This window comes from Pseudopipra pipra, chromosome 24 (assembly GCF_036250125.1).
Source record: "Pseudopipra pipra isolate bDixPip1 chromosome 24, bDixPip1.hap1, whole genome shotgun sequence".
NCBI classification, from domain to species: Eukaryota; Metazoa; Chordata; class Aves; order Passeriformes; family Pipridae; genus Pseudopipra; species Pseudopipra pipra.
In genome coordinates this window covers 2,160,584-2,182,500 of record NC_087572.1, presented here as the reverse complement: position 1 = coordinate 2,182,500, position 21,917 = coordinate 2,160,584, and the positions used below count along the sequence as shown (strand labels likewise).

At 47.1% G+C, this 21,917-nt stretch overlaps 3 protein-coding genes and 1 long non-coding RNA gene across 14 annotated transcripts in view; 2 read left to right on the top strand and 2 right to left on the bottom strand.

Annotated features, from left to right (window-relative positions):
• Positions 1–170: 170 nt before the first annotated feature.
• On the bottom strand, positions 171–8,188 carry RBBP4 (RB binding protein 4, chromatin remodeling factor). Of its 3 annotated transcripts, none has more exons than XM_064635335.1 (12): positions 8,022–8,188; positions 6,570–6,717; positions 6,292–6,437; positions 5,102–5,275; positions 4,340–4,455; positions 4,038–4,198; positions 3,801–3,927; positions 3,615–3,692; positions 2,491–2,567; positions 2,320–2,377; positions 2,113–2,223; positions 171–1,291 (listed from the first exon to the last, which is right to left on the bottom strand). In XM_064635335.1, the coding sequence occupies exons 1-12, from the start codon at positions 8,035–8,037 to the stop codon at positions 1,226–1,228; spliced, it is 1,278 nt and encodes a 425-aa protein (XP_064491405.1). In that variant the 5' UTR covers positions 8,038–8,188; the 3' UTR covers positions 171–1,225. The 3 variants fall into 3 exon arrangements, with proteins under 3 accessions (XP_064491405.1, XP_064491406.1, XP_064491407.1); XM_064635336.1 differs by having other exon boundaries at positions 6,570–6,714; positions 8,022–8,166; XM_064635337.1 differs by lacking the exon at positions 8,022–8,188 and adding an exon at positions 7,189–7,209.
• An 89-nt stretch (positions 8,189–8,277) lies between these two features.
• On the top strand, positions 8,278–15,333 carry ZBTB8OS (zinc finger and BTB domain containing 8 opposite strand). 4 transcript variants are annotated; one of them, XR_010425074.1, is made up of 9 exons: positions 8,278–8,496; positions 9,795–9,961; positions 11,738–11,762; positions 12,301–12,422; positions 12,649–12,731; positions 13,233–13,285; positions 13,456–13,492; positions 14,135–15,212; positions 15,304–15,333. XR_010425074.1 is itself a non-coding variant. In XM_064635338.1 (8 exons), exons 2-8 carry the CDS (start codon positions 9,874–9,876, stop codon positions 14,219–14,221), a joined length of 495 nt encoding a protein of 164 aa, XP_064491408.1. In that variant the 5' UTR covers positions 8,278–8,496; positions 9,795–9,873; the 3' UTR covers positions 14,222–15,333. The 4 variants fall into 4 exon arrangements, 3 of the variants coding, with proteins under 3 accessions (XP_064491408.1, XP_064491410.1, XP_064491409.1); XM_064635338.1 differs by having other exon boundaries at positions 14,135–15,333; XM_064635340.1 differs by lacking the exon at positions 9,795–9,961 and having other exon boundaries at positions 8,298–8,496; positions 14,135–15,333.
• Positions 15,334–16,660: 1,327 nt separating this feature from the next.
• LOC135402288 (zinc finger and BTB domain-containing protein 8A-like) lies at positions 16,661–21,555 on the bottom strand. 5 transcript variants are annotated; one of them, XM_064635322.1, is made up of 5 exons: positions 21,512–21,555; positions 19,619–20,580; positions 17,976–18,145; positions 17,423–17,769; positions 16,661–17,261 (listed from the first exon to the last, which is right to left on the bottom strand). In XM_064635322.1, exons 2-5 carry the CDS (start codon positions 20,550–20,552, stop codon positions 17,246–17,248), a joined length of 1,467 nt encoding a protein of 488 aa, XP_064491392.1. In that variant the 5' UTR covers positions 20,553–20,580; positions 21,512–21,555; the 3' UTR covers positions 16,661–17,245. The 5 variants fall into 5 exon arrangements, with proteins under 5 accessions (XP_064491392.1, XP_064491389.1, XP_064491388.1 ...); XM_064635319.1 differs by having other exon boundaries at positions 17,440–17,769; positions 21,512–21,541; XM_064635318.1 differs by lacking the exon at positions 21,512–21,555 and adding an exon at positions 21,039–21,171 and having other exon boundaries at positions 17,440–17,769.
• Positions 21,507–21,917, top strand: part of LOC135402302 (uncharacterized) — a 17,886-nt gene continuing 17,475 nt past the window's right edge. For both annotated transcript variants that reach the window (XR_010425078.1, XR_010425079.1), the window contains exon 1: positions 21,507–21,600. This is a non-coding gene — a long non-coding RNA (uncharacterized LOC135402302). The remainder of the gene's footprint in view (positions 21,601–21,917) is intronic.

Sequence of the window (21,917 nt, the reverse complement as noted above, 5' to 3'; positions counted from 1 at the left end):
ACAAAGAAAACAGCAAAAAAAAAATCTATCCCAGCACCCAGTCTCGTGGGACACACAGAGGTGGAGACCACACCCTTCCTATCCCTGCTCCCTGAACAGGTCAGCCTTACCCTGACAGAGCAGAAAAGGCAGGAAGAAAAGAGCACAGAACTCCCCAAAACTCCATGGCGTTTACGTAGAAAAACTTTATTCCACCTGAAGGACTTACACGCAATTAGTCATGAGGAGATGGAGAGTAACAGGCTGCTGGTGGCACGGGACACCCGAGTGGAAGACGTGCAGGAACCAGTGGTCAAGGACTAACTCCTAAAAAAAGTAGTTCATCCACGTTTAATCTGCTCCACACCAGCTGCCAACGCTGCTCAGGGCACCGGGCAGGGCCGTCCGCTGGCACAAACATAACACCTTTTACAACTTGGGGGGCCCAAGTCTTAAAAACCATTTCACAGAAAGGAAAGAAACATCATGTGAAAAAACACAGCTCGAGAAACACACAATAGAGCAAAAAAAAAACATGGGGGGGGGGGTGAAGGATGCTCTGCAGGAATAGCTAAAGAATCCGAACCGCTGTGGCCCAGCAGGTGGGAGAAAAGGGAGAGGGAGGAAGGAATGAAAAGCCCAGAATTGCCAGGAGAGACAAAAAAAAAAAGAAAAAAAAAACCAGAGAAATTTCAGTTCGAGTCAGAACTTGCAAGTGTGTTTTGCATCTGCAAAGGCAGAAAAAAATCCACAAGGTACAGATAACTAAAGGAATTCCAAGGCCTCTGAGCTGCACTGAGGAGGCCAGGACCTTCCACACCATTTCTGAGCTGCCAGTGGATTAACAATTGTATCATCCCTATTGGCTCAAGCCCACTGGGCAGCTCTGCCAATTCAACTTTTGTTTAAATTAGGAAAAAGCCCGTGGCTGGAGCAAGGAAAGAAACCAAACCCAAGCTTGCTGTGTGATGAAAGGCAGCCAAAAGGGGACAGCCAGCCTGACACAAGAGGTTGCTGCAGGAATTCTGATCGAGGGGCTACAGCACAGACCTGACTGAGGGGGCTGAGCCCTTTTTTGGGGGGTGGGTACTCGCTGTCTGGGTGAAAAAGCCTGTGATGGGATCTACAGGTGGATGGCTGAACACAAAGCCTACGTGTGTCTCAAAACCAGTGTTAAGTCAATATCGGGGTTGAGAGGGAAGAGAAGGAAAAAAAAAAAAGACTAAAAAGAGGAAAAGGTTGTCATCTAGGATCCTTGACCTTCTGGATCCACGCTTCCTTCGGGATCTTCATCGTTATAGATGTTCTCAGCCTGCAAGACAGGGGTGGAGGGATTGAGGAAGCACTTCCCACTGCTCTGGACAGGATTCCGCCCCCTCAAAAAGCTCTGGCAGCTTTTAATCTGCAGATACGGATCACCCAAGATCATTTAACATCAAAGCAGCAACACAAATGACCTTTTCCATAAGAGCCACATCTTCAAAACATTTCCCAAGTTTCCTCTAAATTGTTTTAGCTTAGGAATCTGCCTTGTTAAAGCAGAGGCCACTGCAAGGCTTACTTCAGTCAACACTGGTTTGTATGAATTTAGTAGATCCTCTGCTTAGCTGCACCTTCCAAAAGAACCACATGGAAAGCTGCCAAGAACAAAATCTACAGGTAAATAAAAAAAAAAAATAGGATTATGGTCTTCTCAAAGGTCAAGATTGTTTTCCAAAACCTTCAACAGCTGGGAATGCAGGGGCAGCAAACCATTCCCATTCTCCATCCTCAGGAGGGCATTTGTATCATTTACAAAGATTTTATTCCTCAGGACAGTAACTAACAGAAACCTCAGTTTCATTGTTGGTTCTCACACACTGTTTTCCTTCAAGCATAGAAGGGAAAAATTTTCTTCTGCACCAGCACTTCCTTATTTTATTTATTTTCTTTTAAATACAAAACAGCTTCTGAGTATTTGGAAACCATTGTTCTGACCAAAGCTAAAGGGGGTTTCACTGTCCCTTTGAGATTTCAGCAATGCTACAAAATGAGCAACTCTGAGAGCTGCCAATAAAAGCAGGAATGCTGCAATCCAGGCATTTCAACACCATCTCTCACCTGCCACTTCCTGCACTCTCCCAAGCAACTCACCATTTGCCAGACTTGCATGATATTATCTTCTGATACAGAACAAATGACCCAGGGCTCGTTGGGATTCCAGGAGAAATCAGAGATCTTTGCAGTATGACCACCATGAATAAACTAGGATTGGGGAATCAAAAAGGGGAGTGGTTACAAATCTACCCTTGTACGAGTGAGCAACTGGTCAAAGTAATTAATGAGGTTGAAATGACTCACCAACAGCTCTGGGGGTCCATCCTCAGCATCTTCAGGGGATTGCTCTTCTCCAATTTTACTGCAAAAAAAAAAAAAAGGAGAAAAAAAGAAAAGGGTTGGTTTGTTTTTTAAGGTGTGATGCAATTAATGAACAACATTTTGTGGGGACAATGTGAGTAATTTGGGATTTACCTCAAGTCCCAGACATTTAGCCTGCGGTCCGTGCCACTGGAGGCCAGAATAGTTTCATTATGGGGAGACCACTGAACCTGCAGACAGGGATGAATTTGGAAATTAAGTTTTAAGAAGCTGTAACGTGACACTGACAACAAACACCACTTCATTGTGTGTCCTGAAAGCTCTGTGAGAATTCAAACTGACAATAACCCGGAATAAAAATACCCCCAACTGAGAACTCTGAACACAGGAGGCAGTTTGTGAACATCCCCACACCAAAAAGGTGCCACCTGGAACCTTTCCTCCAACAAAGCCCACGTGTTCCCAAGTGCAAACAGCTCCCAAGGGTATTGGCTGCTCCTTATCTCAGGAAGGATTATTGCACAAGGCTAACCCAGGGATTCCTTCAGCAGTAGGTGCAGTTCTCACATGAAAACAAATCACTGGAAGTCGAGCTTAGCTGCCCAAAAGCTCACATTTACCACTCCTGCTGGAGATAAAGCTCTCCAAAAACACACCACCTAATAGGATCACAGGATTAGGAAAGAACTCAGAATTCTGCACTTCAGGATTCCGTGTGTAGCTTTATTTAGACATAACTATGGTCTGAACTAATAATCCTCCCACCAAAAAGAAATCTCTGCATATTTTCCCCTCTGATTAAGGCACGAGCTGGAGATGGAAATATTGTATCTGCTAAGCACGTGCCACCCATGATGTGAACATTCTATATTTACACCAGTAAAATTAGCAGTTGTTTGTTGTCAGAGGATGTTTTGGTGATCCTGTTAAGGGGAAGCAGTTAAACCTTCCTCCAGGAGCAGGCTGAGGAGATGGAAACACTGCAGCCATTTCACTGGGGCCTCCTGCTTCAATCTGCTGCCATGAATAATTTAATGGACCCTGCACTGCTACCATTTCATCCTTCTGCTGTGGTTAAAGCTCCAGAGCATTTCTCTGTTTCCAGTCTGGCCTCCTGGACACTCTTATCTGTACTGGAGCTCTGCAACCCCACAACAATAACCCAGAAAATGATAAGCAGGGGACAGAAAAGAATGAGTTTTAAAGTGAAAGTATGTCTATTAAAAGACTATTTTTCCAAGTCTATGTGCATAAAAGATAAAGACATTTTGTTATACCTGAAATATTTCATCTTTATGTGATTCAAAGGAGTGCAGCTTCAGTTTTAGGTTCCTCAAGTCCCACAGAGCTACAGTCTGTGAAAAAAACCACAAAACCACATTTTGTTGAAGTAACCAACGTGTACATCCACACTTACACATCAGAAACAGGACAAGGATGCTCCAAGCTCAAGGAGGATGTACCTTATCAGCTGATCCTGTGGCCAGGATGAACTCACTGTAAGGGTTGAAGGAAAGGCAGTTGACTTCAGCTGTGTGAGCATCCACGGAATGACTGGGTTTGGAGGTGTTGTTTGACCGAGTGTCCCAGCTGGGAATGGAAAAACACGGAATTGAAACAAAGGTTCCTGTCCCCTTTCACCAAGGGACTGAGCAGCAAATGGGAAAGCACTTGGGTTGGGAAGAGGTTCCCCCACTTACATCATGAGCTTCTGATCGTCAGCAACGGAGCCAAAAAGGGATTCATGGAGCAGGTGCCAAGATACATCTTCCACCACTGCTGTGTGGCCTGTGAAGATGGTCTTTGCATCCACCACTTTGCCTTCTTTGGGAACAGCACTGATATCCCACAGGCAGATGGTCTTTGAAACAACAGAAAACTCAAAAAATTACTTCTCCAGACAGATGATCCTTCACCTCCTCCCCTCAATCCCAGAACATTCCTGACCTTCCCAGGGCACACAAAGTGCAGGCTGGACCTCAGCTCTACTTAAAGTACTCACATGATCATCAGAGGCACTGAGCAAGTGCCCACTGAGGTTTGGGTTCCAGGACAGCCCATAACCCTCCTTCTGGTGCCCACGAAGACGCAGGTCAGGGTTACACTCTCCAGAAGGATCTGTAATAAGGCAGTGCAAGAACTCCAGTGCCTGGTATCACTTCCAGCACATCCTGCAATATCTGCATTAAGTTTTACTGTGCTTTACTAAACTTAGCTGGGCCTTTTTCAGTAGCCCAGGAGCCACCTCTCCATGCTTTGGCCTGAGTCTCCTGGTCCAGCTGGATGGAGGAAGAGCAGCTCATCTGTCACTGCTCCAAAAACTCCTCCTAAACTGCTGGTGGGATATTTTTCTTTCCCTCATCATCCGTAACTGCACTTTTAAAGTAACAAAGGCACTTCTGATCCTCCCCACAAGTGGCAAAACTATTTACTCTATACTATCTTGATGAGTTTATAGGTTAATATCTTCACAGGATATCAAGGGGAACAGCTCAGCTACCCACCAAAGAAATCACAGCTTCCAAAAAAAACCCAAACACCACCACATACAGTGAGGTGACAAAATAACCAGCAAAAGCACAAGGTTTATCTTTCCATGGATACATTTGGAAGCTTCATACAAAATAACCTTACACTAAACACCCACTTGGCCCTAAAACCCCAAATGACAGGCAATCCAGGCAACTTTTTAAGCTCTTTTTCACCACATCGAGCTTTCCTTTGGGAAGGGCTGGCTGGTATGTGAGAAGAAAGCAGCACCCACCTGGTTTGGAAGGGTGTTTGGTGTAATCAAAGACCAGGACATCACTGGATGGAGTCTTGGTGGCAATGATACAGGGGTTCTGTGGCATGTAACGTGCTCTGTTCACTTCTCCCTCGTGGTTTATCTTGATTTCAATCTCAATTTTCCCACTGACTGACCCGAAGCCTCCAAACTCTAGAAATAAGAATTTAGGAGTTGTGAATAACAAGTTTCAGATCAAGACACAAGGATTCAGACTCAACTACTGCTGCCAAGCTCTTACTGCAAAATAGGCAAGTTCTGGTAAAATCAAGTTGCAATTGGGTCTGAAATACAACCTGCTAAAGCTCTCTTATCTTTATACTTAAAAGTCACAGTAACTTAGTATTTCACAAAATTGCACAGCACAATTCTGGCCAAAAGGAGGGGTTTGGGTTTGTTTTTAAACTGGAGTATGTATTTTTGAGAAATACTAAAATAGAATAGAAACCAAGTCTTTATGAGACAATATTGTGCTCATGAATAACTCTTAAGAGGCCCAAAGATCAAAATACTCATTGCACAATCCAGACTTCCTGTAAAATGAAGGGCAAACATTGGATCATTTAAGGACTTTCACCAGGTGGAAACACTGATTCAGTCAAGTAAACATGAGAAATGTCTAACTTGTGGCAGTGCTGACACCCACAAAGGTTACAGGAAACATCCAATTCGAGCCTGATATACTGCATAAAACACAACAGAAACCAATTTCTACAATAAAACAGGGGCTGGCACAGCTATCAAGCTGTAAAAGAATATAAGAATATTCTTCTACACGAGTGACTTTCTCATTGGGAGAGTTTATGTAGTGCAAAAGTGACAGTAAAAATACCAATAAGCAGCACTGCATGGAATTCAGTGTCAATTCCTGATGAGAAACAGGGAGGGGTGAGGTTTCCCACAGACCAAAATGCTTTTGCAATAAGCCCCCACCTTCTGTTTTCATCATTAGATTCTTAAGACATCACATACATTCAAAAACCAGAGTGTTTATCCACAAAAGGGGCATATTTGTCACTTAATCTCCCCATTAAGGGGGTAACACAGAAATAAATGGTTCAGTTGAGAAGTAGAAGTGAATCTTGCTGCCTGAACGTTGAGAGAAGGTGAATTTTCTATTGGGAAAGGGAAGGAAAATATGGTTAAAACCCACCCCTTTGGAGTCTTACCTCCTTTCTCACTGTCATAGTGGGAGGCATCAAACTGGGCATCGTCGTTGGGCAGCTGCACACTCGCTATGACCAGGTGATTCTGCTCATCTGAGGTGTGGGTGCCCAGGACTAACCTGTGGATACTGAAATCTTTGCCTTCAGGTCTGCGAGGGGAGAGGAACAAAGCAGGGGTCACAAACACTGGGCTCATTACAACACTGCCTTACTTTAACAAAAAGTGATCCTGGATTTACTATTTATTCTGCTTTAACTAGAAAACAAAAGGATTAATTTACCTTGTGACATCAGGAAGCCACTGAGCAGTCAAGCTGGGCCACTCCAGGGCGTGGGTCATCACCAAATCATACAAGAAGGGGGTGTTCTTTTTCCATATTTTATACTCCTCGTTGATCACACGTTCTTCCACAGCATCATCAAAGGCTGCTGAAGTGGGTTTTTAAAAAAATACATACAATTAATTAGCCTGTATTTAAAGACACACATCACTGTGAGCAGGCAATGGATTAGAGCCAACTACATCACACCCTGGTTTGCTGTTGGATGCTCTACTGGTTCTTAGATAATTAAAAATACCCTGTTGCACACGCTAATCCTTTTATTCTGGATATATGGCTTGAAATTAATATTAACTATGTCAAATTTCATCCCTGGAAGTGTCCAAGGCCAGGCTGGACAGGGCTTGGAGCAACCTGGGCTAGTGGAAGGTGTCCCTGCCCAGGGCAGGGGGTGGGACTGGATGGGCTTTAAGTTCCCTTCCAACCCAAACCATTCTGTGGTGGTTCAGTGATGATCATGTTGTCAGCAGGAGCACAATAAAATTTTAAAGCTTAGGGCACAGGGCACCACGGAGGCAAAGCCCAGACGTGTAACAACGTTTAAAAGCAGGACACCCACCAACTGCTGTTAAACAGGCCAGTCTGGGTGCAGCCTTGAACTAGTAGTTCCCAAAAATCCAGTTTTCCGAGGCTCCTTCTGCTGCCTGGTTGTTCTCACACGTTTTTCTCATCCCATCTGCCACCAGCCTCCGCCGCGGGAGGAGGAGAACGGGGGCGGGCAGACCTGGGGGGGTTCACCCGCGGAACGGGGACACCCCCGCGGAACCGGGGATGTCCCGTGGAAACGGGAGCACTCCCACAGACACGGGGGGAACCCCCACGGAAGGGGGGCGGGCCCGTGGAACCGGGGCTGTGCCACGAAACGGGAGCAGCCTCCCGGTACCGGGGCTCTCCCCCAGGGAACGGGGGTTCGCCCCCGTGCAACGGGAGCTTATCCACGGAGCTGGGAGCAGCCCTGTGGAACCACGGGACACCCCTAGGAACGGGGGCATCCCAAAGGAAAGGGGAGGGCGGCCCGCTGAACCGGGGCACCCCCACGGAACCGGGGCACCCTCACGGAACCGGGGCACCCCCGCGTGGCGCGACACCTTTGTCCGCACCACCGCGTCCTGCCCGCACCCCTCGCATGGCACGGCCCTTCCCCGCTCCCCTCACCCCACCGGAGGGGGCCTCACAACCCCGCTCCTGGGGGTTAACGGAGGGTCCCGGTGGAACTCCCCGGCCGGTGCCGCGGGGAGTTGGCGGCGGCCATGACGGTGGGGGGGGGCTCGAGCGCCCCCTGGCGGCGCCGCCCCCGCTCCTCTCACGCCGCGAGGAGGAAAGGCGAGAGGAGGGGGGGGACATCCCCGCGCCTCACGGCGGAGGCCGCGCCGCCCATACGGGAGCCTTTACCTTCCTTGTCCGCCATGGCGGGGCGCGGGGCTGAGGCGCGGGTGGGCGAGGCGGTCGCTGCGCTGGGCGCTCGGAGCCCTCACGGCCGCGGCTCCGTCCCTATTGTTTCCTGCCCCCGCTGCGCGCGGCTCCCCCGGGCGCCGCGCGCACCCCTTCGCGCGCCAACGCCGCCCAATCAGCGCCCGCCGCCGCCGCGCCGCGGCCAATCGCCGAAGGCGCGGGAGGGGGCGGGGCGGGGACGCGAGCGCGCGCCGCGGTCACGTGGCAGCGCTCCCTGCCCTCAGCGGGAGCCGCCATCTTCCCACCCCCCAACCCCCGCTCGCGGTCTTAAAGGGGCCGCGACCCCCGCGCTGAGGGGGCGGCGGTTTTGGGGTTTGTTCCCGGTTCGCGATCCCGGTTCCCGAGTGGAAAGAACCGTGACCGCGGTTCCCTCCGGTCACCACAGAGCGTGTAGGAGCGGGATTGGACCCGACCGGTGCGTGTGTGGGCCGAGGCGCGGCCCGCCCTCCCTCCGCGTAGGGCTGCCCCTGACGCCTTCGAGTATCCTCGGCTTGTTATTAATTATCTATAATCATTAATTATCTATAACCGCTAATTATCTATAGGCATTAATTTCTTCCTTTCCCCCCACACAATTCGGCGGTGAGCTTTACAGGCGTAATATTTGCTGGTTCTGGTCGGCTGCTGAGGGTAACGTGGGCTCTCACCATCCACAGCCAACAGCAAAAATCGCACAGCAAATATCAAATATCGAATCAGTATCTGGGTTTATTTCCCCAGAGGAGCCCTGGCTTCTCAGTTTCAGGCTTCTCGTTGCAACACACCTAAAAATTGAAGTTGGAAATGCTGTATCTTGCTTCTAAGCCTTGGAATTAAGAACCAGCTCCTGTTTAAAAGTAGCCTGGATGTTATGGGATAACTATAAATCTATAATTTGCGTTGTTTGGGGAAGTGTTGGGCTCCTCTGTGGGTAAATCTTAAAATGCACCCCAAAAAAAAAGAAAAAGAAAAAGAAATAATGACAGTGGTTGTTATGTCTGGAAATCTGGGGAGGAAAATTAATTGCCTTGGAGTTAATCAGGTGCTTCAGTTTGAGTCTGGTGGACCTGCTAAGGTCAGCTCTGAGAATTAGGCTTTTAAATGGGGGTTTGGTGCAGCTGTTTGGGTTTTTTCGGGTTTTTTTTTATTAAAAAGAACTGGAAGAAAAGGAACGCAGGAAAACCTCTGCATTTGTGTGACGGCCAGATTTGCCAAGAATTCGCTTCTGGGGCTGAAGGTTTAAATCTAATCCTTGTCCTAAGAGAAAACTAGACTTTTTTTTTCCCCTGTAAGTCATGTCTGGGGGTTTTTTGGAGGCAGTGGTGTTGCAGGTGGCTGCGTGATGCACAGTGGGCTGAGCTGTAAAATTCAGGAGCGGTCACCTGAAGTATGAAAGTTTAATTCACTTTACAGCTGTATTTTATTATCTGTGGACAGATGGAATGCTCAGCACACGCAGTTAGGAGGGAGAAACAAGATTATGGCCAGGAAAGCCCAAAGTCCACAATTTCCATAAGGAATGTCATCCCTTGGCTCCCGTGGCCAAACACACCCGTGGGGTGAGTGCTGTGGGATTGACTCCCACCTTCTCCCACCCCCCAGCTGGGACAGAAACAACTGAAATTCCGTGTGTTTAGGACTCATTTGGAATAGCTGAGCCTGTGGCTGAGTGTTCCCGAGGTGCTCTCAGGGGAGAGAGGCTGAACTGAGAGGAATTCTCCCTGTTCTCCACAGCGTCAGCAGGTGGAGTCACTCCAGGACGTGGCCATGTTTTCCACCCCCAGGAAGTGAGGGAGAGTTGGATCCCACGGCCATGGCAGCAGATGAGAGGGATTACAACCTGACAGAGGAGCAGAAGGCTGTCAAGGCCAAATACCCTCCACTCTGTAAGAAATATGAATGTGAGTATTTACAATAATAAAATTTTTCTACATATTTTGTATGTTTTATTATATATTTTGTAAGTTTTGTATTTTATAATTTTATTACACATTTTATATCATTTATATATCAGTTTGTATATTTTACCTATTAGATATATTTTACATATTTTCAAAATAATTATATATATTTAAAATAATGACTTCCTGATCCAGTGTGTGTGTCACAATCATGAGGGCACAGAAAATAGCAGGACACAAAGATCTCCAATTTCCTTTGTCACAGACAAATGCTTTTCTTGCTTTGGGTGCTAAAAAAATCATGGTAAAAATAAATAAAGTGTCACCTTGAAAACTTTCCCTAGGTGTCATTGCCTCCAAAAACCCCTTGACATGACTTATAGGAGATTTTCCTTTAGGGAAAAAAAAAGCCTAGCTTTCTCTTAGGACAAAGATTAGATTGGAACCTTCAGCCCTGGAAGCTCGTGTGGGGCAGATCTGGCTGTCACACAAGTGCCAGGGTTGTCCTGTGTCCCTTTGCTTGCTGATTCTTTTAATAAAACAAACAAAACCCCCTAAAGAACTGTATCAAACATTTATCTCAGACGTGATCTCAGGAGTTGTTGTTTGGTGCAAATGTTCCTTCATAAATCCATCAGACACAAACCCAAGAATTCCAAGCCATTTCTTAGCAAGGCAGGACATTTTTCTACCTCTCTCATACAGGAAGAGACATTCAAGAGTGTGTTGGTCTTCTCTGTGGTGTTTTTACTCCTACATGCTCTACTTAAAGATCATTATCTCTCCTTTCCCCACCCCTGGAATGGCTTCTAAGAGGATGTCAAGTGAGTAGGTGGCAGCCCAAGGGCCAACTTCAGGCAGGAGACCATTCCCTGTGTGTTTTCCATGTCTGTCTGGAGGGACTGTGCCTGTTCCTCTGTTAGAATTTATATTTTTAGGAGGTGTTCAGATCTTTATTTGATAGCAGAGCAGAGATACTGTGACATATTACAGTAGTCACGCAGTTTCCATAACTGGGAGAGGTTTTATCTTTCTTTTTACATGCACTGGAATTTGTTTGCTTTAGAGACTGTTGTTGAGAATCCATTAACAGTGTGTGAACTCTCTAAACAGCATCAGGACAATCTGTTAGCTGAAGTGATCCTAGTGTGGCATTTATTTTGCATCCCAAATTAGTTCTGTCTCTGCCAAAATTTTGGGGTAATTTTGCATTTCTCTCACTCCTCTGAATAAATATAAATGTAAATCTCAATACATGGTAATCATGCTTTATTAGTAAAGTTTGCTTTCTATTTTATACTACCTACTATGTTTTAAATTCTTCTCTTTGCCTAATGGGTGTTTTTGGGTGTGGACAGGTGTATTTCCTCACTGAGCTGGAAATATTTGCAAATCTCATCCTCTGCATGAATAATTTTCAGTCCTGCAGACTTCAGCATAAACTCTTCAGTCCTGGTTAAAGTTTCCTTTTTATTGCAGTTAACTTGTGGAAGCCTGTTGGGTTACAACAGCTAAACCCTGCACACAGAGCTGGACACAGAGGGCACTCACACAACCACATTAAACAGGGGGTTTTTTATGCTTGGCAGAAATAATCCAAAATTCCCCCTGTGCTGAGTTTTTCTAATATACTGCAGAGTTAGATTTGTCATGTCTGAGGATAAGTGCAAAAAGTTCTTGTTAGAGAATCAGATATCGATGTTATATTTTATATAATCCCTGTTTTTTAAATAATTTTGGTGGCATCATGGCTTTTCTCTTTTTCCTTCCCCTCAGATCTGGATCACACGGCAGATGTGCAGTAAGTGTTGGGCAGCTGGGATTTCTCACTGTGATAAACTCATTATTTCTTGCACTGCTGTAAGTCTGGAGTAACTGCCAAAGACTGGTGGAACTATGAAATGTCACTCACTGGGTGTTTTGGGGGTAAATTTTGCTTCTGCTTTTGGGAGAACACAGAATCATGTCCAGTTCCTTTTCTAATATTCCAGCAGTGCTTCTGACCAAGCCTGTGTGTTGTTTGGAAATGTCTTTTGAAATCTCATTTTCACCTCTTTTAAACCAAATTTCTTCTGCCTAGTTTGCTTGTGCAGCCATCAATTAGCCATATCAAGGAAGAATTTCCCTGGTGGCTGTAAAACATTTATTTTCCATATTCTAAGAAGCTCTTCTCACAAACCCTTCTCTTTCTGGGAAGCAAGTTTTGTTTGTTTGTTTGTTCATTCAGCTCCTCTGCATGAATTCTCCCGTTCTCATTGTTCTGGTTGCTCCCCTGCAGGTTGCTTTGGGGTTTTATTTCTCTTTGTCCCAGTGCAGTGAGTTGTCCCATGTCCTTTTAGGCTCCATGCCTGGGGAGACACGTTGGAAGAGGCATTTGAGCAGTGTGTCATGGCCATGTTTGGCTACATGACGGACACCGAGACCGTGGAACCCGTGGATACAGTAGAGGTGGAGGCAGAAGGTGAGGCTGTGTTGACTTTTCATGGGGGGAGTTATGAAACCTGAGGGGAAAAAGGTACCAAAAATCTGAATCTTTGCATGAGATGGCACTGCACTTAATTAAAATATAATTAAACATCACTAATTTTAGTCTTCTGATAAGCTGAACATCTGATGGATGTCCTCTTAAAAAATGTTTGGATGTTCTTGCTGAGGCAACAACTGACATCTCTGCTTCAACCACGCAGGGCACGACATGTTGTCTCTCCTCTTCCACCTCCTGGATGAGTGGCTGTATAAATTCAGTGCTAATGAGTTCTTTGTACCCAGGGTAAGTGTCCTGGTTTGATCCTTTTCCATCTGTAGGACAAGGCTGTTCCCTGATAATACCAGCTCTGAAAGAAATGGTGTTTTAGGGAAAAAAAAAAGGAACATGACAAATACAAGGCCAGGCTGGACAGGGCTTGGAGCAACCTGGGCTAGTGGAAGGTGTCCCTGCCCAAGGCAGGGGGTGGGACTGGATGAGCTTTAAGGTCCCTTCCAACCCAAACCACTCCACAATTCTCTATTTCAGCCCAACATGTGGGGAACTGGAACTCCCAGGGCAGAAAAACTCGAGAAATCATTAAGCTTTGTTCCCACAAACACCAATTATTAGCTGCTGTTACATGTTCTCCTGCCTTGGTGTTCCAAGTAGCAGTGTATGTCAGGTTCTCTGGTTTTAGACTCCACCTAAACAGTGAAATATGAGCCTTACAAGTGGGGCTTGCTGACATTTTCTGCCTGAAGGTGGGAGATGTGACTGAAATATTTCTCCTCCCTTTTTCTGCAGGAGGTGAAAGTGCTTCACATCGACCGAATGCAATTCAAAATCAGATCAATTGGGTGAGTTAAACCATCATCTAAAAAGTGGAGGATGGACTTTTTTTTTTTTTTTTTGCTGCTTTTGAGGCTCTAAATGAAAATCTCACTGCTCTATACTCATCAGTGAAACTAATTATCACATTTGGTAAACACTACCAAAGTTCCAACCTCTCTTCTTTTTGCTTTTAAAGGTGGGGAGAAGAGTTCTCTTTAGGCAAACACCCACAGGTATGCAGTGGTTCCTCTGTCCATCTTTTCCATTTAGGAGGGGGAGGTGTGGTGTCTTTTAAATCAGAGTCCTCCAGGGATCCAAGTACAAACATGACTGGGTGGAATCACAGGCACTAAACTTTTGGATTTTTTATTTTTTTGTGAATGTGTTCCTTAAACTGTTGACCTGAGCCTGACTTCTCCTCAGCACTAGCAAAACTCAACAGTTGGCTTTGGTTTTGTGATGCTGATAACACAGAAAACCAACCATTATTCAGAATGTGCACGTGGGTTTGGGTTTCACACTATTGGCACAGCCTTTGGCTTAGTCAGTTTTTGCTTCTTTCTTCTTTTTTTCCCCCCTAAAGAACTGCCAGAAGCAAATCCTGATCTCCTGCCAGCTCTTTAGCTGTGTCAGTTTTAGCACAGCACGTGGGGATGGTCTGTCAGAGGCAAGAGGAGAAATTTGTGGCATTAAGAGGCAGTAAAATAAGGGAAGAACTCCTTTTTTTTTTAATAGCATGGCATTTTTCTTATTAGTCAGTTTTTTGGGGGAGAAGATCTATGAAACTGGATAGCATTTGAGGGAAGAACTGTGTGTTAGGAACTGTGACAAAGGAGATCATTTTGAAAATCCCTGGGTTTGTGTCTCTTTTCCAGGGCACAGAGGTCAAAGCCATCACTTACTCAGCGATGCAGATCTGTGAGGATGAAAAGCCAGAAGTCTTTGTCATCATTGATATTTAAAGCAAGAAAAGTATGGCCAAGTGGATATTATGGGCTGGCAAAAGTCCCCTAAAACTGTAATCCCTGTGAAAGTAACCAAGGAATCGGGCAGTTAAAATCATAAATTGAAGGGAGTAACTGCAGGGAATGTCAGCCAGTGTTCATGTGAAGATGGTGAGACTGAAAATAAAAAGGACTAGTTGGAGTTTTGGGGGATGTTGAGAAGAAGAGATCTGTAGGAGTTGGAAATCTCCCAGGAATGCTGGTAGTCAGCTTTTAAGGCTGGTACATATGTATGAAATACAGAAATTAGTGGAGGTCCTAACTAAAATGCTGCCTTTTTGTAGGGTGGCAGGAGAAAATGTTCATCTATGTGATGTCCTTTGCAGATTTCACTGTTCTAATTCTGAGCTGACATCCCTCCTCCATTTTATACAAATCCCAAATAGCTGCAGTGGCTCAGATTTAATGTGGAAAGAAATCTGACTGTTGAAAAGACACCTAAAAAAAAATAAATTAAACCAATTAAAAAACCCCAAACCACCACACTTTTAAAAGTACTTAAAACCAAAAGTCGTGCCAGCAGGTGGTGCTGAATTGCTGTAAACAAATTTCCACCTGAAATCCTAAAGCATGTGACCATGTACCTGGAATCCTCATATCACCTCTGATCCCCCTGAAAAGTTGGCAGCTCTGCCAGGAGCTGCACCAGGTTGGAAAGGGGTGCCCCAGGCTCTCTGCAGCTTCACTCCCAACTGTGTCTTGTGAAAAAGGATTCTCTTTATAAAAGCAGATGGTTTGGATCACCCTTTAGAAAGGACAATGAAGACAGTCCTTTAATGTCAAAGGATTATGGGCTTCACTGAATCAAAATTAATCAAGGATAATGGAAAGTGTGTTTTGTCTTAAATCACAGGTTGGCAAAGGTGTGTTACCTGCCACTGCTATTTAAATGTGGGGAGCACAGCCCTGACCTGTTATTGTGAATGCCTCACGTGCCTCAGCTCTGGAGGTAATGTCTTACCTTGCCAAGTCAGCTTAAATAGATCTGGTTTTATTTCCTTATGAAGACTGAGGGATAAAAACCCCTCTTATTTTTTAAGCGTGCCGAAATAAAGCTCGGACTGAAAGGATCCCTGGATTTGTGTGTGATTTCTGACTGATGAATCCAGACACTTGTACTTTGCTCCCTGCTGAGGTGAGTGGACTCTTTTCTGAGGGCATCAGTGGGGCTGTGGGGAGGTGGGTGAGGGGCTGAGGGCAGCGCTGGGGCAGCCTTGCCTTTTGTCCAGCTCTCTAAAAGGCGAGGAAAAAAACGAACAGAGTTAAATTTTAACTGTGGAGACCAATGCTGAGATGCCTCGTGTGTCTCTGGCTGCAGCAAGTGAAGTGCTCTGCTTTTTCAAGTGCTGGCAGGAACTTGCTAGAAAAACATTTGGAATGAGCTAAGTAAGTGTTACTCATCTGTTTCTTTTTCAGTATTTATTAAGTGCTTGCTGTAAAAAAGGCCTCAAATCCGCCCTGTTCCATTTGCAGGGGCAGGTTTTAGCTCACAGTGTTGTTCTCCCAGGGCTTTACAGGAGCCCCATGCCTTGGCTGCAGCCTCTCACCAAGCTGGGGACCCACTGAGACAATTAACTGGGGAATTAAAAAACATGCCCAGACTGCAAACCCTTCTGGGGGTACCAGAGGATGCTGTTCATGGAGGAAGGTTAGATGAGTTTAAGGGCAGAGTGGTGAAGTACTTGGAAAAGACCTGCATTGGTGGTTCCTAAAGGTACAAATCCCAAGGCAAGGAAAACCCTTAAACTGAAAAAGGCTGGAGTTTGGGAGAGTTGGGGAATTGTTATGCAGGCTGGCCCCATTCTCCTGGTTTAATGGCAACTCTTGGAGAACCTGGATGTGAATCAATAGGCCTGTTCTCAGATTCCCTGCAGGGAATTTTCACTTGCTTGGCAGTAACCTCAGGCTACAGATGCTGCTACCAGGAAAGAAAACACGGCACCAGGCGAGACATGAGACCAAACAGTGGCTCTTTATCAACAGTACCCACTGGGAGTGCCATTCTCTGCTCCCAGGCAGAATGTTTGTACTGTACACTCCCCCTGAGATGTAATTTTTCTAATCATTTTACCACTGAGCATTTTCAGTTTCTGTACCAAGTGCAGGTTCTCTGATCCAAATGACTGGGGGGAAAAAACACCGTTAGTAAAAAAGCTGAGGAGGCTCCAGAATTACAAAGGTTGCTTTGCCTCTGAGGGATTTTTCTTTAGAAACAAATGTTTTTTATGCTGTCAAGCATCCTAAATTTGTATGAGCAGGAAAACCTTTCTTGAAATAGCTCCCACTGAAATTAAACTTGGCATCTTTATTCCTAGGATAAGATAGAACAGGAGTTTAAGGAAATCTTGCACCAGCCCTGAAAAAAAAAATAATTAAGGAAAAAACCTGACAAGGTACTTCCAGTGATTGCACTTTTATTTCCTTGGAACCACGTTGGTGTATCTTTCTATAAAATTCACAGTACAAAAGAGGCAAAGTCATACTACCCAAGTGCACTACATATGCTCTGGTCACTACTCTACTCTGGCTGTGGGAATTCTTTAATCATGCTTTTCTCAACTCTAAGAAGCAGTTAAGTTCACTCAAAAAAAAAAAAAAAAAAGAAACAAAAAACCAAAGATCTGGTCAATAAGTTCTTCAGCAGGAAGAATTCCACTTGTTTCCTTTGCTCCTTTCTTAGGAAGTTTTTGAAGTGTATGTACAAGTTAATTACAATGCCAGTAAGACTTTCTCAAAGCAAGTTTGCAGTCTTTGCTTTTTAAAAAATCTGTATCATACAGAACCTTTGTAGAACTGTAGGTTGGTTCCTGCTTTCACTGTGAGCAGGAGCTCTGGGCAAGTCCTTGATGAAATATAAACCAATTCTTCTAAATAGTTTCCAGATAATAAGTGAGGAGATGAACTGTGATGATCCTTGTGGGTCCCTTCCAACTCAGGATATCTTATGATTCTCAGTACTTTCTGGATGATATTTAGAAGCAGTTACACTGTTCCATGTCTGCAAGTACAAAACAACTTTGTTTTAGCCCAAATTTTGCTTCTCAAAATAGAATTTCAGCAACACTTCATTTCAATTCAAGTAGCAAACCAGCATTTAGTCGGTAGGACGCGAGCAATTTAACCTGGAATACAACAGGTAACAAGTACACAAATATCTACCTAAGATTTGGTTTCACCTTTTCCTCTACCTCATCTGGAACATCATCATTAGTGTGTCGGACAACCAAATTATACGGCTCCTCCTCCGCTGTCTCTTCATCTGATTTCTGCTCCTCTTCCTCCTCCTCCTCCTCCAGAGCCCATTTGGGGCGTTTGTTCCCCGCGGAGGAGGAGACAAGGGAATGTCCTGCATCGAAATCCTCGGGGGTGCTGCTGTCCAAACTGGCTTCTGCCAAGCACTTGTGGCACAGCCTGTAGCGCCGCGTCCCTTGCTGGACCACGCAGCCCGTCAGCTCCGTGACTTGGCGCTTGCACTTCCTGCAGATCAGTTTGCCGGCCTGGTGGATCTGGAGAGGGATCCGGAGAAAAAAAAAAAGGACATTTTAACAAAATTTTAAACACGATCTGCCAAGTTAAATGATGAATAATTAAGGTCGACGACGCGCAGCTGCGAGGAAGCTTTTGGGGCGCCGGCGCTGGAAACGCCCGGACGGCTCGTACCAGCCGTGGGTTTATCTCCTGGGATATATCCCACGGGAAGGCCGTTCCGTACCGTTTGGAAGTGGTTGCGCAGGTGCTCCAGGCGGGTGAACCTCTTCCCGCAGGCCTCGCAGGGGTACGGCCGCTCCCCGGTGTGGCACCGCAGGTGCCGCTTCAGGTCCGCGCGGCGCTTGACGGTGTGAGTGCAGAACGGGCACTTGAACCTCATGCGGGGCAGGTCACCTGCCAGGGGGGGCACAGGGGAGGGCTGTCAGCTCGGAAAGGGGCAGTTCCTGCTCCGGCAGCAAATAGGGAAAACCCCCAAATATTTTATATAAACATATTATGTGTTGTCAGAGTCATTAACTCGGTTGGTTGGTTGGTTGGAACTATTAGCAGTGCTAATAGTGCCAAGGCTGTGGGTTTGATCCCCACATGGACCACTGATGATCCTTGTGGGTCCCTTCCCACTCAGAATATTCTGTGACATTATGTAATACAGTGCCATGGTCTAGCAACTGCAGCAGTAGTGGAACAAGAGTTGGACTTGATGATCTCAGAGGTCCCTTCCAACCCAGCTGATTCTATGATTCTATGATTCTATAATATGTAAGATGTAAAATAGAATATATAATGTATGAAATACAATCTACAACAATGTAAAATATGGGCTTCGGGGGTATATACACACGTGTATACACATGTATGCACATATATAAAATGTATTTCATCTATAAAATGCATTTCATCTAAAAATGCATTTCATCTATAAAATTTATTTAATCTGTAAAATTTATTTCATCCGTAAAATTTATTTCATCTCTAAAATGTATTTTATCTCTAAAATGTGTTTCATCTCTAAAATTTATTTCATCTCTAAAATTTATTTCATCTCTAAAATTTATTTCATCTCTAAAATTTATTTCATCTCTAAAATATATGAAATAGATAAAATATGTGAAATAGATAAAATACCTGAAATAGATAAAATATATTTAATATGTAAAATATATCTATCCCCCCCCAAGCCCGTACTTCTCACTGAGCATGTTAAATGACCATTTTAAAGTGGTTTTTCTTTCTTACTGGGGGTATTTTTTAGACATGCAGATGATCATAAATATGTAGCTATTATATATATTTGTACTGTCTGAACCATTAGCTTTTCCATCAGCTAATGGTTCATAGCTTTGACATTTATAATCTCTGTTTAATATATCAGGGTGCCCAAAGTCTTCAGAATATGCCATTACAATATGAATAATATGTTCATTCCCAAAAGAATATACATGAGAATAGACCTGTCATCTTTATCCCACCCTCTCAGGCAGATGCTGACAGTCCATCAGGAGCTCAGGTGCTTTATGTTTGTGGCCAAACAGCCACAAAGTTTGGGCTGGTTGGACCCCAAGGGAAATGCAACCTCCCAGCAGTGCCAGGACCTCTCACGTGAAGGAATTGAGTTGGATTGAGGTTGAACTATTAGTGCCAGGTTTGGAGATCTACAAGAGAAATTCAGTCCTGGGTAACGCTCTCCCATCCCACTTCCCATGCCCTGTTCTGGCTGCAAAGTCATTCCTGAGCAGATAAATTCACCTCTAAGTCTAGGCACTGTTTTGGTTTCCATGCAGCCCTACAAACTCTCTCCAAAACATCACCTGAATCCTCCTAGATAAAGCCAAACTTTTCCAAACCATTCCTCTTTTTTTTTTTTACCTTCGTTCCAACTACTCATTACACCCAAAATCGTGGGCATCGAGGTGTACAGTTCTTCTGCCTTTAACTCCATGAACTCGGGAGTTCTGGAAAGTTCTTGTTCTAGCTGAGTAACAGACCATCTCTTGGGTACCGCCTCCGAGCCACGATGACACCCGTAATCATCTCGACCCACGTCGTTCTCTGCATCAAACTCGGCCTCCTCCCCGACCCTGGAGGTGGGGCTGGGATCCGAGGCACCAGCTCTGTCCGGTTTGCCCTGTCCCAAATCCCGGCTCTGGGACAGGCCCAGGTGCTTCCGGCGCTTCCTGCCCGAGCCCTGTTTTCTGCCTCTTTTCGACAGCTGGGTCTCTGCCCGCTGCAGAATCACCTGCGAGGACAGGTAGCTGCCGTAGCTGCTCCAGGAGTTTTCGTTCACGCCGGGCTTTTCATCCGGGACGGAGTAGGAACGCCGGGGGTTGCTCTTTGCTTTCCTCCTGGAGCGATAAAGGGCGGGACGGGCAGGCTCGCTGCTCGTGCTTTTGGCCGAGAGGCTGAGGTAATGATCCTTCTCCTTTTCATTAATATCCAGGGAGGACTTGATGAAGGTCTTGCAGACATTGAGAATATCTGTCATCTGCAGGTAGCTGGCAGCTGACATCACCTCGATCACATTCTGACCGGTTAAAGACAATATCCCTGAATACACAAAGTCCAGGATAACCATGAACGTCTCTGGAGAGAAGACCTCGAATGTAGCTATTGTTGGCTGACTCGTCTCCTTCGAGCTCTGTGAAAGGAGCATTTTGAAGTAGCCGCTGCTGGCAAACAGCACATTGCGATGGGCTTTGAAGACCTTTCCCTCCACCAGGATGTTGCAGTCGCAGAACAAGTCCTGCTTCCGCTGCTCGTTCAGCTGCTCCAGGAGGTGAGACTGGTGAGAAGAAATCTCCATCCCAGGCGGGGAGCGAGAGGAGGGTTTGCTGTAAAGGAAAAAAACATCATCGTGACAATCTGCATCAGCGTTGCTGAACCCTTATCTAAAGAGACGAGCTCCAATTCAAAAAACGTTATCACATTCCCAACGTATCTCCCAAGCCCCTGCGGCTGCTACAGGAACGGGAGAGAAGAAACTTAACAACTCCAGAAGAGGCGGAAAGACGCACCAGCGGGGATTACTCAGTATCCCGAAAGAACGCAGATCGCATCCGCCAAGGCGTTAATGGTTCTCGGACCGAGCGGGAGCGCTCGGCCCTCCCGCCGTGGGCAGAGCCGCGGGTGCGCGGCGGGCGCAGCCCCTGCCCGGCGCACCGGGGGCCGCTCTGGGTGCCGGCGGTGGCGGCCTCCGTCCCTCGGAGCCGTTCCCTCCGTCCCCGGGATGCCCGACGGCGCCGGACCCGCCCGCCCGAGCGCTCCCCATCCCCATCCCCCGGGCACGGACCGCCCCGGGGCCGGGCGCGCCGACCGCAGCCTCCCTCGGCGGGCTTTGCCGCTCCCTCGGTGCCGCCGCCGCCGCGCGATGCCCGCGGTGTTCCCGGTGGTGTTCCCAGTGTTCCCGGTGTTCCCGCTCCCGGGTGCCGCGTGCCCGGCGCTCCCGCACCCCCCGCACTCCCCCGCCCGCCCCGCGCAGCCCTTTGTTGCCGCGCCCGGGGCTGCAAATGGCGCCCGCCGGGGGGACGCGGCAACCCCGGCGGGCACCGAGCGGCTCCGTCCGGAGCCGCTCGGTGCCCGCCGGGGCTGCCGCGTCCCCTCCCGACCCGCCGCCGCTCCGGTGCTGCCGCCGCCGCTCCCGCCGGGTGTGCGGGGGGCAGAAGGGCCGCTCGCCGGGCGCTGCTGCCGCCGCGGGCCGGGGGGCGAGCGGGCGGGTTTCGTGAGGGGGGATCCCCCCCGGCCCCGCCTCAGGGCTCGCCGTGCCTTGCAGGCGACGCCGCCGCCGCCGCCTCCTCCTCTCCCGCAGCCCCCGCGCCCCGCCAGCCCGAGCAAAAGGGGAGAAGAAACAAAAGGTATTTGCTGACGTGGGCGTTGGACACGGACGCCCGAGGGCTGGGGACACACAATTAAAGGGGCAACGCACCCGGTGGAAGCCGCAGACCCGGCGCCCGCCCCGGCCACGGAGCCCCGCGGGCACCCGCGGGATGCTCCGCAGGCCCTCCCGCACACCCGGGTTTGTGAAAGCCCGGCCCGGGACAGCTTTGTGTGTGTGTGTGTGTACCTTGGGAAGCGTCTGTAGCCCCGCGGTGTGGGATTTGTCACCTCGGCTCGATATCGCGGCATTTTTGTAACGGAATTTTTTTGGTGCTCAAAGCACCGCGGGAGGAGG